At 41.6% G+C, this 17,277-nt stretch overlaps 1 protein-coding gene across 5 annotated transcripts in view; it reads left to right on the plus strand.

Moving 5' to 3' along the window:
- thoc2 (THO complex 2) overlaps positions 1 to 8,953 on the plus strand; it is a 101,526-nt gene extending 92,573 nt beyond the window's left edge. For all 5 annotated transcript variants that reach the window (XM_033030750.1, XM_033030745.1, XM_033030746.1 and 2 more), the window contains 4 exons: positions 1,959 to 2,122; positions 4,373 to 4,443; positions 4,748 to 4,796; positions 8,263 to 8,953. In XM_033030750.1, coding sequence (XP_032886641.1) covers positions 1,959 to 2,122; positions 4,373 to 4,443; positions 4,748 to 4,775 — 263 coding nt within the window. In that variant the 3' untranslated portion in view covers positions 4,776 to 4,796; positions 8,263 to 8,953. The remainder of the gene's footprint in view (positions 1 to 1,958; positions 2,123 to 4,372; positions 4,444 to 4,747; positions 4,797 to 8,262) is intronic.
- The last annotated feature ends 8,324 nt before the right edge of the window (positions 8,954 to 17,277 follow it).

Genomic DNA, 17,277 nt, shown 5'->3' on the forward strand with positions numbered 1-17,277 from the left:
AGCTAAAATCTGGAGCATTTTGTTATGATTAAGTGCTCCACTTCTTTTTACTTAAAATCTGTTAATGGACACATTTTATCATCTGGCTCTGCAGCTCTCTCAACATTTACATGATTATTATGAATTAATAAAATGGAGACCGGATATATTTTTAAGCAATGCATTGTTTGGCTGTTAGTCAAACGATAAGCTGTCATGATAGTGTATAAGGTGGGCTGGATCATGCTGGACTTGGCCTGCAGCCTGGTATCTGGTTTATGCACGGCAATGTGAGCTGACTGATCTTACTGACCCTCCACAGCCCCAAACCCAGTAGTGTGGGCTGCCTACAGCTTAGTGTAGAGACCCCAGAACAATCCCTGACTTGACTGGCCATCTTTACCAGAAACAAAGCTGAGGGCAAGCTTTGCATGGGTCAAAGCTATTGATGATTTTAATTGTTTTTATTTTAACTATTTGTCAATCGAAGTGAAGCAATTAAATTTGAAGCAAATAAACAATTAAAAAAAAAGTAAATTAATAAGGAAATCAAAGGATATAAAATTAATTAATCATTAATTTAAAGCTAAGTATTTTTAGAAAGCTCACCTCCTTTGCCCTCTAAACCCTCCCAAGGTGGGTCTCAGTCGGCCTGAGTCGGCCAAAACCTCACCTATTCCTTTTCTCCAGAGATACTGCTTGATTCTCTGAGTTACTCCAGCATTTTGTGTCTGGCTTGCGTGTCTCGAATCGTTGAGGAGTCAATGATAGAGTTTTTTGACAGATTCATCCTGTGGAAAATGAGGTTTCTCCGCTAATGCACAAATTGGCTATGTCATGAATTGCCGAATGCCAGGAGTTCTGTTAGAAACTGCGGCTTGCATAATTTAGCATGCATCGTGCACCAGGCTGTGCCAACCTCTTCTCTCATGGTATGGGCTTCATTGCTCTCAGGTGACACCACCCATGTATAACCCAGAACATGTTGCCATCTTGCAGCATGTCATTGTCCCAATGGTAATTGTAAGTCATTCAGAAAAAGAGGAAGAAATTACCCCTATGAAGAGATGAGAGAGCGTATAAAGCATTGGAGTATCTGCAGGTCAGGCAGCATCTCACGAGAACAGGGATAGGTGATGGTTCGGGTTGAGACCCTACTTCAGACTGAAGACTGGCCCTGACGCGAAACATCACCTACCCTTTCTCCATAGATGCTGCCCGACCTGCTGAGTTACTCCCAACACTTTGTGTCCTATTGTGCATTCACCAACGACTGCAGTTCCTTATTTCTACAAGAGATGAGGGAATATTTATTAAGGTTGCTTGTACTGCTCTAAATATGAGTTTATCCCTACATTTATTTTCTCGTAGTTCTTTCAACCTAGAAATTAATTGTTTAAATAAAAAACTGAGCGATGTTTAAGATTTACATTTTTTATTTTGAATAACATACAGAAACATAGAACAAATCGTCATTAATGATGTTTTTTGAAAAAGTTAATTTCAACTTGGACCACTGTGGCCCTATGAACATTAGCCTTAAATCAAAATATTGAACTATAGGGAGTCGTGTACTGAAGTTGAATAGCTAAATCATATTAAGTGCCTGCTTTGTTTTGCCACTGCACTGCAAGGGGATTCAAAAGAGAAGATGCTATTTTCATTTTGTTGGCTTTTTTTTAATGATGCCATGGAGCTTCATTAATTTATTGAGGAGAAGGTTCATCTGTTTATTGACACCTCTATACATGTCAATATTGCATTGAAGCAGCCTACATTTTTGTGCTTGACTCAATCAAGCCTGTTACCACTTAGTCTGAAGAAGGGTCTCAACCCGAATCGTCACACATTCCTTCAATCCAGAGATGCTGCCTGTCCTGCTGAGTTACGCTAGCAATTTTTGTCTTATCTGCCACTTAAAGCAAGCCAGGTTGTTGGATTTTTAATGTTGTGTTCACTAAAAATTGAATTTTTGACAGGTGGCTCAGGGAAACGGAGCAAAAGTGAAAGTCCTGTGGATTCCCCACGCTCAAGTGAGAAGGATAAAAATAAGAGTTCAAAATCTGCCTCTGGCAAAGACAGAGATAAAAATGACTCCATCAAATTAGAAAAAATAGAGAAAAGTTCAACAGGCAGCAAAAAGGTACAGTTCTATGAATAATTTGTTTTTTGACAAGAAACTGCAAAGTTAAGAAAACATATTGCAAAATTTACGAGTTTATAATACTCTATTGTAAAGCAAAATCTCGCATTTGGCTTCGAACGTTGGCAGAATTAGCAGCTTCAGTCATGAAGCACTTGCTTTCTTCTGCTGGTACGGTTCAAATAAATGCAATTCCCAGAAACTAGATTAAAATTATATCTTCTACCTGCCTATAGCAGATCCATTGGTATCTGAAAAGAAATCGGATTATTGTTTCAGCTGTATATTTTTCAGTTCCATGATTATTATCCTTTTTGCTCTTGTCTTTAAATATGCAGCTGAACTATTGTATACTTTTTAATGTCCTGTACATATTGACACTGAAAAAAATAAAATTGAAGATCAATTGTATAGATTAGCCCTCTTATTTTCATGGTGTAATGTATTCAGTACACTTATCTGTACATTATATTAGAAATGTATATACGCAAAGAATTTGTCAGTCATAATAGTACATTTCCAGTTTATAATATGTGATAAGAAAAGTTACAGGGAATAATTTATAATTTAACATGCAACAGCCATTCAGCAAAGCATTTGACAAGGTTCTGCATGGTAGGCTGCTCTGGAAGGTTAGATCGCATGGGATCCAATGAGAGATAGCTGAATGGATAGAAAATTAGCTTCATGAAGGAAGCAGAGGATGATGGTGGAAGGTTGCTTCCTGGACTGGAGGCCTGTGACTAGTGGTGTGCCTCAGGGTTCGACGTTATTGTTAGTCACCAATAGCAATGATTTGGAGGAGAACATACACGACAAGATTAGTAAATTTGCAGATGATACAAAAGTAGGTGGTTATGCAGATAGTGAAGATGGTTGTGAAAAATTGCAGCAGCATCTTGATCGATTGGCCAGTTGGACTGAGGAATGGTTGATGAAATTTAAAACGGAGAAATGTGAGTTGCTGCATGTTGGGAAGTCTAACATGGGCAGGACCTACACAGTGAAGGGTAATGCTCTGGGTAGTGTTGTTGAGCAGAGGGATCCAGGAGTACAGGTGCATGGTTCCTTGAAGGTGAAGTTGCAGGGAGATCACGTGGTCAAAAAGACTTTTGGCACATTGGCCTTCATCAGCCAGAGTATTGAGTATAGGAGTTGGGAGGTCATGTCATGAAGGGCCTGTTGGGCCGAAGTTGTGCCGAAGGGCCTGTTTCCACACTGTATCACTCTATGACTCTATCATTAGTTGCTCCAACAAATAAGGACTGGAAATTGGAACCCGCTTTAAAGCTTGTTATCCCCCAACGAGCATGCCAGCATTCCAGCCGCCTTTCTATTTCCATCCCTTCATTAAATTTTACTCTGGAGATTCTGGGAAACGTCATCCCCTCAAATTTGTTCCCTACTTTTGCAACCACTTCCCAAGTCCGAGGCAAAAGCGGGGTTGCTTCATACCGAAAGGCCAGCCTCATCCCAATTCACCTTTGGCAGGTCAGGCAATACGCTGGGCTTCACCGTTTCTGTTTTTAAAGATTTGTTATTTCCTTCAAGTGGAGAAATGCAGAGAAAACAAGTTTAAAAAAAAAAAAAAAGATAATATGAAATGCCACAATGGAATGAACAAACCTGGTACATCAATTACTGTTTAATGGCAGGAGTGCTGGCTGAATACATGCATACTTGTTTGGCGTGTCAGAAATTGGGCACAATATGTTCTTGACAATGCAAAACATAGACCATAAAGCAGTACAGCACTGGAACAGGTCCTTTGGCCCACAATGTCTGCCCTGAACATGTACCCCATATAAACTAATCGTATCTGTCTGCATGTGACCCATATCCCCCCCCATTCCCTGCACATCCATGTGCCTGTCTAAAAGTCTCCTAAATACCTGACAGAGTATTCCAGGTACCCGCCACCCTCTTTGTAAAAGAAAAACTTTAAGCTTTGCCCCTCCCAGCTTAAAGTTGCGCTCTCAGTCTTTGACTCGAGTCTAGAGGGTATGAGGAGTAAAATGGAGTTTGTGAGAATAACCCACCAAAAGGGAACATGGACTGACTGATCAGAGCGGCTAAATGCCGTAGCTACGTTTGATGCTTGTGTATAAAAAATCTTCATATTCAGCAATTCTTTGCTTTTTTTCTTCTTGGAGGATGCAGTAAGTGTGGCCGAGATCAGTGTAACCTGTCAAGATTTGTAACATGTTTAATATGTATGAATTTCTAACATTTATTTAATATGCTTAACAGGAGTCCAGACATGATAAAGGCGAGAAGAAAGAGAAACGTGATAGTGGAGGATTGAAAGATGACAAAAAACAATATCCTTTTAATTGATTTTATGCTTGTGGAAATTGGCAGTTCAGCCAACACTAGATTTATTGACCTTTCTTTGAAATGTAAAATCTTTAACTTGTCTACATACAACAACTCCGAGACATCATAAATTATTTTGTTTGCATTTGAAGTCTCACCTCGCAGAGCAAGTTGATTGTGTCCCCTGGTCATGTATAGCAAACTCATGGACAGGTTGCACAATAGCTTCAGTTTTATAATGATGTTGTTTTCTTTCTGAGGTTTACAATAAACGTCAAGTGGTCCAGAAATTTTTCTTAACAATCTTACTCATAAATCCTCAGAAAAGCACAGATAATGAAGAATGACACAACTCATGGTAAGATATTGAGTTTGGTGTAAAATAGTCAATTTAGTTAAGATTATTATTTTTTTTTTTTGCATTAATGGGAAAGCAGGTCATTGCCAGTTTATTCCTGCACTTTTTGTTCTAACGTGATCAAAACTTGGTAAGCACAATGTTAAGTGAATCTGCCCAATCATTGTGCAGAAGGCAAAGCATCACTAAATGTATGTGATGAGATGTTGGGAAATATTTTTGTCCGAAAAGAGAATTGCATGCAGCGTTAAATGGAGTAAAGGTTGCATCATCGTAAATTATCAAACAGAAGCGAACATGGGGCTGTCGGGTGCTTGAGTCGGAAAATAGTGAAAGGCTTGGTTAGAGTGGATGTGGAGAGGATGCTTCCACTCGTGGGAGAGTCTAGGACTAGCGGCCATAGCCTTAGAATTAAAGGACGTTTTTTAGGAAGGAGATGAGGAGAAATTTCTTTAGTCAGTGAGTGGTGAATCTGTGGAATTCTTTGCCACGGAAGACTGTGGAGGCCGTCAGTGGATATTTTTAAGGCAGTGATAGATAGATTCTTGAGTAGTATAGGTGTCAGCGGTTATGCGGAGAAGGGAAGAGAATGGGGTTCAGAGGGAGAGATAGATCAGCCATGATTGAATGGCGGAGTAGACGTGATGGGCCGAATGGCCTAACTGCTCCTATCACGTGAACTTATGATGCCAGAATTTTGCGTATCACAAGGATGCCCCATGTATACTTGTAGAAATTCCACCTGTTGCTTTGGCGCAAGGTTAAGAATTCTGAGCCTGAATGACTCGTGTTTGCAGATTTGCGGATGACACAAAGCTGGGGGGCAGTATGAACTGTGAGGAGGATGCTATGAGAATGCAGGGTGACTTGGACAGGTTGGGGGAATGGGCAGATGCATGGCAAATGAAGTTTAATGCGGATAAATGTGAGGTTACCACTTTGGTAGCAAAAACAGGAAGGCAGATTACTATCTAAATGGCGTCAAATTGGGAAAAGGGGAAGTACAACGGGATCTGGGGGTCCTTGTACATCAGTCTATGAAAGTAAGCATGCAGGTACAGCAGGCAGTGAAGAAAGCAAATGGCATGTTGGCCTTTATAACAAGAGGAATCGAATATAGGAACAAAGAGGTCCTTCAGTTGTACAGAGCCCTGGTGAGACCACACCTGGAGTATTGTGTGCAGTTTTGGTCCCCTAATTTGAGGAAGGACATTCTTGCTATTGAGGGAGTGTAGCGTAGGTTTACAAGGTTAATTCCCGGGATGGCGGGACTATCATATGCTGAGAGAATGTAGCAGCTGGGCTTGTACACTCCGGAGTTTAGAAGGATGAGAGGGAATTCTCATTGAAACATATAAGAGTGTTAAGGGTTTGGACACGCTAGAGGCAGAAAACATGTTCCCGATGTTGGGGAGTCCAGAACCAGGGGCCACAGATTCACAGGAACGGGGTACTGATTGGGGGTGATCAGCCATGATTACATTGAAAGGCGGTGCTGGCTCGAAGGGCCGAATGGCCTACTCCTGCACCTATTGTCTATTGAGTCACTGCAGGAGGCTGTGAATTTCGTGCCATGCACCATCCAGGAACCACAGTGTTTATTATGATCGTAAATGGGCAGTCCCCAAAGTAAGGTAGACACAAAATGCTGGTGTAACTCAGCGGGACAGGCAGCATCTCTGGAGAGAAGGGATGGGTGACGTTTCGGGTCGAGACCCTTCTTTACAAGTCCCCAAAGTAAGCTGATCCAGGGCAATGGGAATCACTTTAAAGGAATGTAACTACCTGGGAATAATGCCATCAAGGATATCTAGAGTGAAGTGGGGTAAATGGCTGTTTGTGGGGTTGTAGACTGCACAAAAGGGAATGGTGTTGGGTCATTGACATGCAACTCTGCGATTGTCAGGAACTGCTACACTGCATTTTGCCAGTGCCAGGTGCTGGATGCTTTGTGTGCGTGTGGGAGAAAGGAACTTGCCAGGCGTAGTGATTATAATATAACCATAACAGAAAACGGACTAAAGATCTTAGCAACAGTGTTGGTAGGAAATTCAGGGACAGGAACTCCAAGATTGTAACCTCTGGATTGCGTTCGGTGTCCTGTGCTGGTGAACATTGGAATAGTTTGATAAACACAGGTTAAGACATGGTTGGAAAAAATGGTTATAAGAGGGCTTCAGGGCAAGGGACTAACTGGGCTGTATGAGACCAAAAGGACAAGTTGCAGGTCAACAAAGGTCACTGAAAGATTAATGAATGCAGTGAGATAAGGCTTCAAATCCCTGAAGGGTAAAGGCTAAACCTTATAAAGCAGTGTGTTCCAAATACCCACTACCCTCTGTGTAGAAATTGCCCCATCGGGTTCTATTAAATCTTTCCCCTCTCATCTTAAGGCTGTGTCCTGTGATTTTTTTTTTTTTTTTAATTCAATAGATCACTTGATTTAAATTGGGATTAAGCACTCCAAATCACAGTTTTACTTAAGGAATGTATCCCATCACATTTGAATAGAACTAGCTATGTTGTATATTTTGTTTTATTGTCAGAGGTTTCGTGAGTAGTAACTTGCCATTGGTGTCAATTATTACATATGCTGTCAATTCCTGTCAAGTGGTATTAAATAGAATAGCAGTTGACTCTACATGCGTGGAAACTTGTCAAAACGAGGTGTTTTAATTATTTTTTTGTAAATAGGCAATGTGACAACAAAGTTGTGAACAGAATTTTTCTTTGGAGTCATAGTGATACAGTGTGGAAACAGGCTCTTCGGCCCAACTCGCCCACACCGGCCAACAATGTCCCAGCTACACTAGTCCCACTTACCTACGCTTGGTCCATATTCCTCCAAACCTGTCCTATCCATGTGCCTGTCTAACTGTTCCTTAAACGATGCGTTAATCCCAGCCTCAACTATCTCATCTGGCACCTTGTTCCATAAACCCACCACCCGTTGTGTGAAAAAGTTACCCCTAGGATTTCTGTTAAATCTTTTCCCCTTCACCTTCAACCTATGTCCTTTGGTCCTCGATTCCCCTACTCTGGGGAAAAGACTCTGTGCATCTACCCGATGTATTCCTCTCATGATTTTGTATACCTCTACGATGAGATATCCCTCTCATCCTCCTACGCTCCATGGAATAGAGACGCAGCCTACTCAACCTCTCCCCATAGCTCACACCCTCTAGTCCTGGCAACATCCCCGTAAATCTTTTCTGAACCCTTTCAACCCTTTCAAGCCCAGAACTGAACACAATATTCTAAATGCGATCTCACCAACGTCTTGTACAACTGCAACATGACCTATTCCTTTTCTCCAGAGATGCTGCCTGACCTGTTGAGTTACTCCAGCATTTTGTATCCATCTTCGGTATAAACCAGCATCTGCAGTTCACTTCCTTTTTAAAAGAGCGCTCTTTCAAGATGTGTCTGTCTTCTGAAACATGAGCCTTTTCTTCAATATTTGCAGGTTTTTATTTCCATTGGACTACAAGCTGCTGCCGTGGATTAATTTGTGCTACTGAATTTGGAAGGCAAAGACTTCATTTGTGAGGATGGCAAATCAAGAGAGCGGAGCTAACCGAAGCCTATTAAAACCATTCTGTTGAATTCCTTTCACTCCTTTTCTGTTGGCCATCGTTTAAAAGTTAAGTTGTGTTGTCCTTTTTCACTTGCTGTTTTGTCTGTATGCATGTCATTTTCAGTATACAAGTGGTTTGCCATGAAATATAAGCACAATGTGCTATACGCTGCAAACCCACAACATGCATTTTGTAGTCATTTTGAGTGCAGGCTCATGCCTGCTACAGGCTGTCAACAACCTTCCATCTTCACCTTTACGGCAACGAAGATATTTGTATATTATGTATACAATAGTATAGTGATTGAGTGTAATTAAAATCAGCCATTGTTTAGTTTACTGATTAAAACTATCCCGTGCAGCATCTTGTGTTTATTTCATGAAGATTTTAAAACAAATTGCAAGTATTGTCCTCGAGAGATGAAATTAGGTTAAAATTGTACAACCAGAGGAGATTTCTATTTCCATGAATACCTATGTTTGGTCATAAATTTTCAAAATTACATTTGAATTTTTTATCTGCTGTATTCTACCAGTGTAATCTTTTTCTAAATAAATGGATAGTTTTCTCAGTCGGTCATATGTTGTGAAAGTTCTGCTCATTCTCTTGCTACCCTGCTTTTGAATTTAGCGCCAACTTTTCATGTTTGTCGGTTCAGAGACAAACGACATCAAATGAAAGTGGTCGAGTCTGAAGAGGTTCCCGACCTAAAATGTCACCCATCCTTTTTCTCCAGAGATGCTGCCTGACCCGCTGAGTTACTCCCAGCACTTTGTGCCAATCTTCGGTATAAACCAGCGTCTGAAATTCCTTTCTACACATTTAGACTGCTTTACGGTTTGTTCAACACAAACGTTTTGGTGCACGATACGATAGAACTTTATTCATCCCCGGAGGGAAATTGTTCTGCCAACAGTCACAACACACAACAAGGCACACGAAAACTTGAAATTAAAATTGAATTAAAAGTGGGGAAAAAAATAAGAAAGACAAGCGACTCTTGGCTGGTTGCTGTGTGCACGGCGCCTTCACCAGAACGAACGAATAAACAAACAAACACAGGCTTATCCCCTGGGCAGAGGATTCTAAATCTAGAGTGCCACCCCCCCCCCCCCCCCCCCCATTGTTCTCCCACCGTCCCTCACGGAGGTCCCCCAATGCCGGGTCCCCATTGTCTTCTCAAGCTCATCGGCCGCTGTTTGCGGGGACGAAGCGAAGGCCCCACCCACCGCCACCGAGGCCTCACTGCCGCTGCCGAGGCTCCAGCCGCCGCCAAGGCCTCATTGCCGCCGAGGCTCCTGTTGCTGCTGAGGGTCACGCTGCCACCGAGGATCACGCTGCCGCCACTACAGGAACATCATTGATTTTCCGGCACCCAATTTCACTCTTTGGTTGTGAACAAAACATTATTAAGTTTAAAAAGCGTTGGAGTGAGTCACTGGATCAGACAGCATCTCTGGAGAAAATTAATAAGTAACATTTCGTGTTGGGACTCTTCTGCTTATAAAGTGAAGTGCAGGGCCCTTAGATATCCTGTCAGTATTAGATGATCCAAAATGCAAATAGGGCAGTAGAGTTGCTGCCATATAGTGCCAGAGTCCCGGGTTCGGTCCTGACTACGGGTGCTGTCTGTACAGAGTTTGTGTGTTTTCCCGGTGACACCGTGGGTTTTCTCCAGGTGCACTGATTCCCTCCCATTCTCCAAAGACGTACAGGTTTGTCGGGTAATTGGCTTCAGTAAAATTGTAAATTGTCCCAAGTGTGTGTGCAGGACAGTGCAAGTATATGGGGTGATCATAGGTCGGCACGGACTCGTTGGGCCAAAGGGCCATTTTCCACGCAGTATCTCTGAAGTCTAAAAAGTATAGCATTCACTCACTCTTGTCTGGATTATATTCCACCTCCCATTGTTCTGTCCAACCTCCCAATTTATTGATGTCCCGCTGTGTCTTTAAGCAACCATCCTTGCTATCTATAATTCTGCTAATCTTTATGTCATAAGCAAAGTTACTTAAAAGATCACAGACGTTTACATCCAAGTTGGTTGCTTATATATTTATGGACTTTGATGACCTTCAATGCACCAGTGTAGATGTTAGTAAAACAATATTTGGTACAAACTGAACAGCACCTTACCTGGAGTTTACACATGAGTACACACTGCATGTTATCACTGAATGATTAGACGCATGTCTAGCAAGGTAGGTTTAATGACGGGTTATCTAAATATTAAAACATGTGAAAATAATCCAGTAAATGTATTTGGTATAAAACAAGAACTATGCGATACCTTATGGCAGCATGTTATTGCTTATTTTTTCATAGTGTTCTATGCTTGAAAGAAGCAGTAATATCAGTAATATATATTTTCCACACTATTGCAATACTTAATGATGCAATGACTCCATTAAACCAATCGGCCAAACGAAAATGTATGTAAAATATTTGCAGGATGTAGAAATACTGCAGACGAGGTGTTACTAGTAATAAACATTTTACAGTGCATTCAGAAAGTATTCAGACCCCTTCACTTTTTCCACCTTTTGCTATGTTACAGCCTTATTACAAAATGGATTAAATTCATTTTTATTATCATCAATCTACACACAATACCCCATAGTAAAGAAGCGAAAACAAGTGTTTAGAAATTTTTGCAAAGTAATTAAAAAGAAATAACTGAAATATTACATTTGCATAAGTATTCGGACCCTTTACTCAGTACTTTGTTGAGGCACCTTACAGCCTCAAGTCTTCTTGGGTATGACGCTACAAGCTTGGCACATCTGTATTTGGGTAATTTCTCTCATTCTTCTCTGCAGATCCTCTCAAGCTCTGTCAGGTTGGATGGGGAGCGTTGATGCACAGCTATTTTCAGGGCCCTACAGAGATATTCGATCGGGTTCAAGTCCGGGCTCTGGCTGGGCCACTCAAGGACATTCACAGACTTGTCACGAAGCCACTCCTGCGTTGTCTTGGCTGTGTGCTTAGGGCCGTTGTCCTGTTGGAAGGTGAACTTCTGCCCCAGTCTGAGGTCCAGAACGCTCTGGAGCAGGTTTTCATCAAGGATCTCTCTGTACTTTGCTCCGTTCATCTCTCCCTCGATCCTGACTAGTCTCCCAGTTCCTGCCACTGAAAAACATCCGCACAGCATGATGCTGCCACCACCATGCTTCACCGTGGTTATGGTATTGGCCAGGTGATGAGCGGTGCCTGGTTTCCTCCAGACGTGACGCTTGGCATTCAGGCCAAAGAGTCCAATCTTGGTTTCATCAGACTAGAGAATCTTGTTTCTCATGCCTTTTGGCAAACTCAAAGCGGGCTATCATGTGCCTTTTAATGAGTGGCTTCCGTCTGGCCACTCTATCATAAAGGCCTGATTGGTGAAGTACTTCAGATATAGTTGTCCTTCTGGAAGGTTCTCCCATCTCTACAGAGGAACTCTGGAGCTCTGTCAGAGTGACCGTCAGGTTCTTGTTCACCTCCAAGGCCCTTCTCCCCCGATTGCTCAGTTTGGCCGGGCAGCGAGCTCTATGAAGAGTACTGGTGGCCCCAAAGCTCTTCCATTTAAGAATGATGGAGGCCGCTATACTCTTCGGGATCTGCAATGCTGCAGAAATTGTTTTATACCCTTCCCCAGGTCTGTATCTCGACGCAATCCTCTCGCGGAGGTCTAAGGGCAATTCCTTCATCACATTGTCAACTGTGGGACCTTATATAGACAGGTGTGTGTCTTTCCAAATCATGTCTAATCAATTTAATTTATCACTGGTGGACTCCAATCAAGTTGGAGAAACATCTCAAGGATAATCAATGGAAATAGGATGAAACTAAGCTCAAACTTGAGTGTCACAACAAAGGGTCTGAATACTTATGTAAATGTGATATTTCAGTTATTTATATTTAATTTCTTAGCAAAAATTTCTAAACACCTGTTTTCGCTTCTTCATTTAGGGGTATTTTGATGGGTGTAGAGTGTGTAGATGGATCATTAAAAAAAAAATGTAATCCATTTAAAATAAGGCTGTAGTGTAACAAAATATGGAAAAAGTGAAGGGGTCTGAATACTTTCTGAATGCACTGTATGTCAACTCGGCTACAAAGGGACAAAAACAATTTGTCATCTTGGTTATTGCTGTATACCTGGGTGTGAAACAGATTAATGCTGAACCTTATTATATCAGTGATGTTCTGACTGGTATTAATAACCTAAATATAATCATGAAGGCCATTTGATAGGTGCACGGATATGCAGGGAATAGAGGGATATGGATCAAGTGTAGGCAAAATGAGATTAATTTAACATGACATTATGAGTGACATAAACTGCACTCCAGGTGTGGTGTCACTGGGGCTCTGTACAACTGCAGAAGGACCTCTTTGCTCCTATATTCGATTCCTCTTGTTATAAAGGCCAACATGCCATTCGCTTTCTTCACTGCCTGCTGTACCTGCATGCTTACTTTCATAGACTGATGTACAAAGACCCCCAGATCCCGTTGTCCTTCCCCTTTTCCCAACTTGACGCCATTTAGATAGTAATATGCCTTCCTGTTTTTGCTACCAAAGTGGATAACCTCACATTTATCCAAGGTCAAAATGAATCCAACAAAATAATCTTCAACAGCTCCCCATACTTTCCAGGGTTTTATTTATTTATAACTGCAGTCTGTTAGTTTCTTTCTCATATGTACGTGATAATTTATTCCATCTCAATATTTATTTGATTGAATAATATTAGGCAGCACTTTGGAAGGCAAAAGTTGCTCGAATCCAGGTCTTATTTGGCAACATCAGTTGACATCAATAGTGTAAAGGGTTGTCTCTATCATATCCAGTTTATTCCCAGGTTATCCAATGCCAAAAAAACTATTACAAAATTGTTTTTTATTTCCCGTTCATCCTGATTCCTTTTCATCCCTTGGGCTCCATTCATCAACGTTTGAGAGATTTTGCTGCATTGCATTTTATTCACGAATATTGTGAGCTTCATTTCAATCTATTATCAATTTTATTACTATCCAATTTACTAAGTACCATCCAATTCGTAAAATATCCTCAAAATGACTTGAAAATTGTGAATTTTGAGTTCAGTTTATGTCACGTATACTAAGGTAAAGCTTTTCACCTCTGCACGTGACGATAAACTAAACTCAAGATTCATGACTTCCAAGGCATTTGGAAGTTACCACAGATTGGATGGTACTTAAGTACTAAATTGAATATTTGGTATTTTCAAACCATTTAAAAAAAAAATTATGTCTGTAATACAGCATTTGTTCATTAGATTTCTGGAGGGCACTTCCTCATAACACCATAATTCAGCGCACTGCACGTTCGTGGTGTACACATTATTCTACGTAGATGTCTCTGCCATTAAGTGAGAAATTGAGATATCGATTTATAGATAGATGCTTTATAGATAGATAGATAGATACTTTATTGACACATGTACAGTGAAATCCTTTGTTTTTGCATGCACAGTACACAAATGAGTTGCCACTCTTTCCAAGTATTTCGCTTGGGCAGCTTACAGCTCAGTGCTATGAATCTTGATTTCTCTCACTTCAGCTAGCCCCAGCATCCCTTCTCTCTCTCTTTCTATCCTTCCCCCACCCAAGTCGCACCAGCTTCTCCTTTTCACCCAACAAAACAGCTAACAACAGCCAGTTTCCTTTATCATTACTTTTTTACATATCTTTCATTCATTGTTCTTTATCTCTCTACATCATTGTCTGTATATAGGGGTTGTCCCACTGCGGCGACCTAATTGGCGAGTTTAGGAGAGTTTGAAAAAGAGTCATGTAGAAGACCTCCTTCAACTATATTGAAGACTAGCTTTGACTAGCTTCGGGAAAATTGGACACCAAATAGTGGAGAGTGAAGACTACCTCCTTCGACTTCCCTTCGACTATGTTGAAGACTACCTTCGATTACCCTCGATTACCTATGAATAACATGCCGACCTACTTCGACTACACCTACGAGTAAAAGAAATATAGATTTATTTCCATGGCGACCTTTTTTTACACACGGGCATTTTTCAGCATGTTGTAAAATACGCCGCGACCTAGCTGAGGCCTCGAGTACGCGGGGACTACTCTCGAGCATGAAGGAGAGTTACAAAGACCTAGGACCTCGCGTCGACCATGCTGCGAGTATGAGTCGAGGGCAAACTCTTCTAAACTCGCCAATTAGGTCACCGCGGTGGGACAGCCCCTTAACTCTCGTTTCCCTTATCCCCAACCAGTCTGAAGAAGGGTCCCGACCCGAAACCTCACCCATTCCTTCTCTCCAGAAATGCTGCCTGCCCCCCTGAGTTACTCCAGCTTTTTGTGTCTATCTTCGGTTTAAACCAGCAAGTGCAGTTCCTTCCTACAGAGTACATTTAAATATTGTTGGTCCCTTCTAAGTTCCCCCCCTCAATCCCCGGATCCTCGTGTTCTTGGCAGCCCCGCCACATCGAGTCCCCTTTGTTCTCCTTGAAAGAACAAAGAATAGAACGTAATGGAAGTTATTCTACCAGCAAGATTTCAGTGATGCTTGTAGTTTAGTGTTATTTTAAGACTCTTTGCCGCTGGTTCATGCCCACTATGATCAGGCCAAGATATTTTCATGCACGTCTGTCCGAATCTGCGACAGAGAAGACTTCAAGTGTATAATTTTGGGATGCAATTGGAACTTGGGTGTCATGGTGATGAAAATGTATCTAACATGTTGCGCCAACAAGCTCTGAACATGTCGATCATTTTGGAGTCTAAAATCCTCTCTGTTCTTTTGGCTGTCAGCATGCATGTCTAGAAACAGCAGGTTCATCCTAAACAGATCATTGAAGCATCTCAAGTGATTCAGTAAACTGATAAAGCACTTCTGGTACTCTGGAAAAGCTCCAATGCGCAAACCATATTTGGAGATGACTATAGATAGACGCAAAATGCTGGAGTAACTCAACGGGTCAGGCAGCCACTCCGGACAGAAGGAATGGGAGATGTTTTGGGTTGAGCCCCTTCTTCGGACTGAGAGTCGGAGGGTGTGGGGAGGGGTGGGGAGGTGGGGAGTTAGACACAAATATGGAAGGGTAAAGTGTGAAAACGAGACATCAAAGAGGACAAAGTTCAAGGAAAATGTAGAACAGATCATTGTTAGCCAGGGGAAGGTCAGATTCAGCTTCAGATTCAAACTTTATTGTCATTGTGCAGTGTGCAGCACAGAGACAACAAAATGCAGTTAGCAAGGTGACAAGGCATACAAAGATAATGTTTAATTAGGTCTCATTCATAGCCAAGCCAAACTACTGAGAACGATAAGATATATTCAATTAGTGTACCAGTTCTACATTTTAACATGCATTTTTTCTTAGTTTATTGTCACGAGTACCGAGGTACAGTGAAAATCTTTTGTAGTGTGCTAACCAGTCAGCGGAAAGACTATCCATGGTTATAATCGAGCCATCTACAGTGTACAGATGCACGATAAAGGAGATTGCATTTCTTCCATATATTTATACATCATCTATAAATGCTCTACACCCATGCAAATGTTACGATGAAGAGACGCAAGGAACAGTGGCACAGCGGTAGAGTTGCTGCCTTTTAGTGCTAGAGACCTGGGTTTGATCCTGACTACAGGTGCTGTCTGTGTGGAGTTTGTGCGTTCCACATTCCAAAGAAATGCAGGTTTGTAGGTTTATCGACTCATTAGTCCCTTAGAACTAATGTACAGGGATCGCTGGTTGGTGTGGACTCGGTGGGACGAAGGGACTATTTCCACGCTGTATCAACTAAACTAAAGGAATTACAGGCACTGGAATTGTGAAATACCCAAGGAACTGCAGATGCTGGAACCTTGAAATATATCTTCAGGAAATGTACACCTGTGTGTGGATTTTTACATTGGCAAAATAATATTAACTGATAATTTCATGATTACATTATTATTGAATATTCATCTTGAATATATAGCTCAAAGTAGTGGTAAAGTGAATAATATAATCTCTGATGCCTGGTAAAACTTAAGAGATCATTTGCAATCTTTAATTGAAAACTTTAAAATATTGTTTTAAGATAGTGCGGTGTTTAAGTTGAAAGATAGTACAGTGGGCCAAAGGGCCTGTTTCCTATTACATTTTCCCCCTACCTTCAACCGATGTCGTCTGGCTCTCTATTCTCCTACTCTGGGCACGAGACTCTGTGCGTCTGCCCAATCTATCCCTCATGGTTTTACACACTTCTATAAGATCTTTGAAACTAATAATATATCAGCAGAATTAATGGAGGTGAACCTGCAGATGTGTATTTGGTTTTTCCAGAAGACATTCAATAAAATCCTACGTAAAAGGACTTTTACACAAGGCAGGATCTCAGTGAGAGAAGTTTATTAATGTGGATTATCACATAGAAAACACAGTTAGAATAAATGAATCTTTCAGATTGAAAGGATGTAGTTAGTTGTCTGTTTCAAGGATCAGTGCTTGGTCCTAGGTTATGTACTATTTATATTATATTAATTATGGTACATCATATTACTTCTCCGTGGTTTGTCACCTTGTCGTGGTGGAGAAGCTTGTGTGGTCCTGAGATCCTGAGAGCGATGCCGTCTGGAGCTATGCTCCTGGTAGGGCCACCCATGGCGGTAAGGTCGAGGGGGAGGTCTCTGACAAAGAGCAATCCAACCAAGACCTCAACGGTGGAGCAGGCGGAGGACGATGGCTGACCTTAGTGGAGCGTCACAACGGCTGGGAAGGCGGATGAAGGCTGCAGCAGAAAAGGGTCTCCGGTCGTCTTGGACTCCATGCCACTGGATCCTGACCCAGATCTGTCAAGGACCGTGGGGTGGCTGTCTGTGCACCAGTCTCCCCACGTTAAACAAAGTCACGCACAGGCGTCCTCCATGAGAGGATAGTCATA

The sequence above is a fragment of the Amblyraja radiata genome, chromosome 12, assembly GCF_010909765.2.
Source record: "Amblyraja radiata isolate CabotCenter1 chromosome 12, sAmbRad1.1.pri, whole genome shotgun sequence".
Lineage (NCBI taxonomy): Eukaryota > Metazoa > Chordata > Chondrichthyes > Rajiformes > Rajidae > Amblyraja > Amblyraja radiata.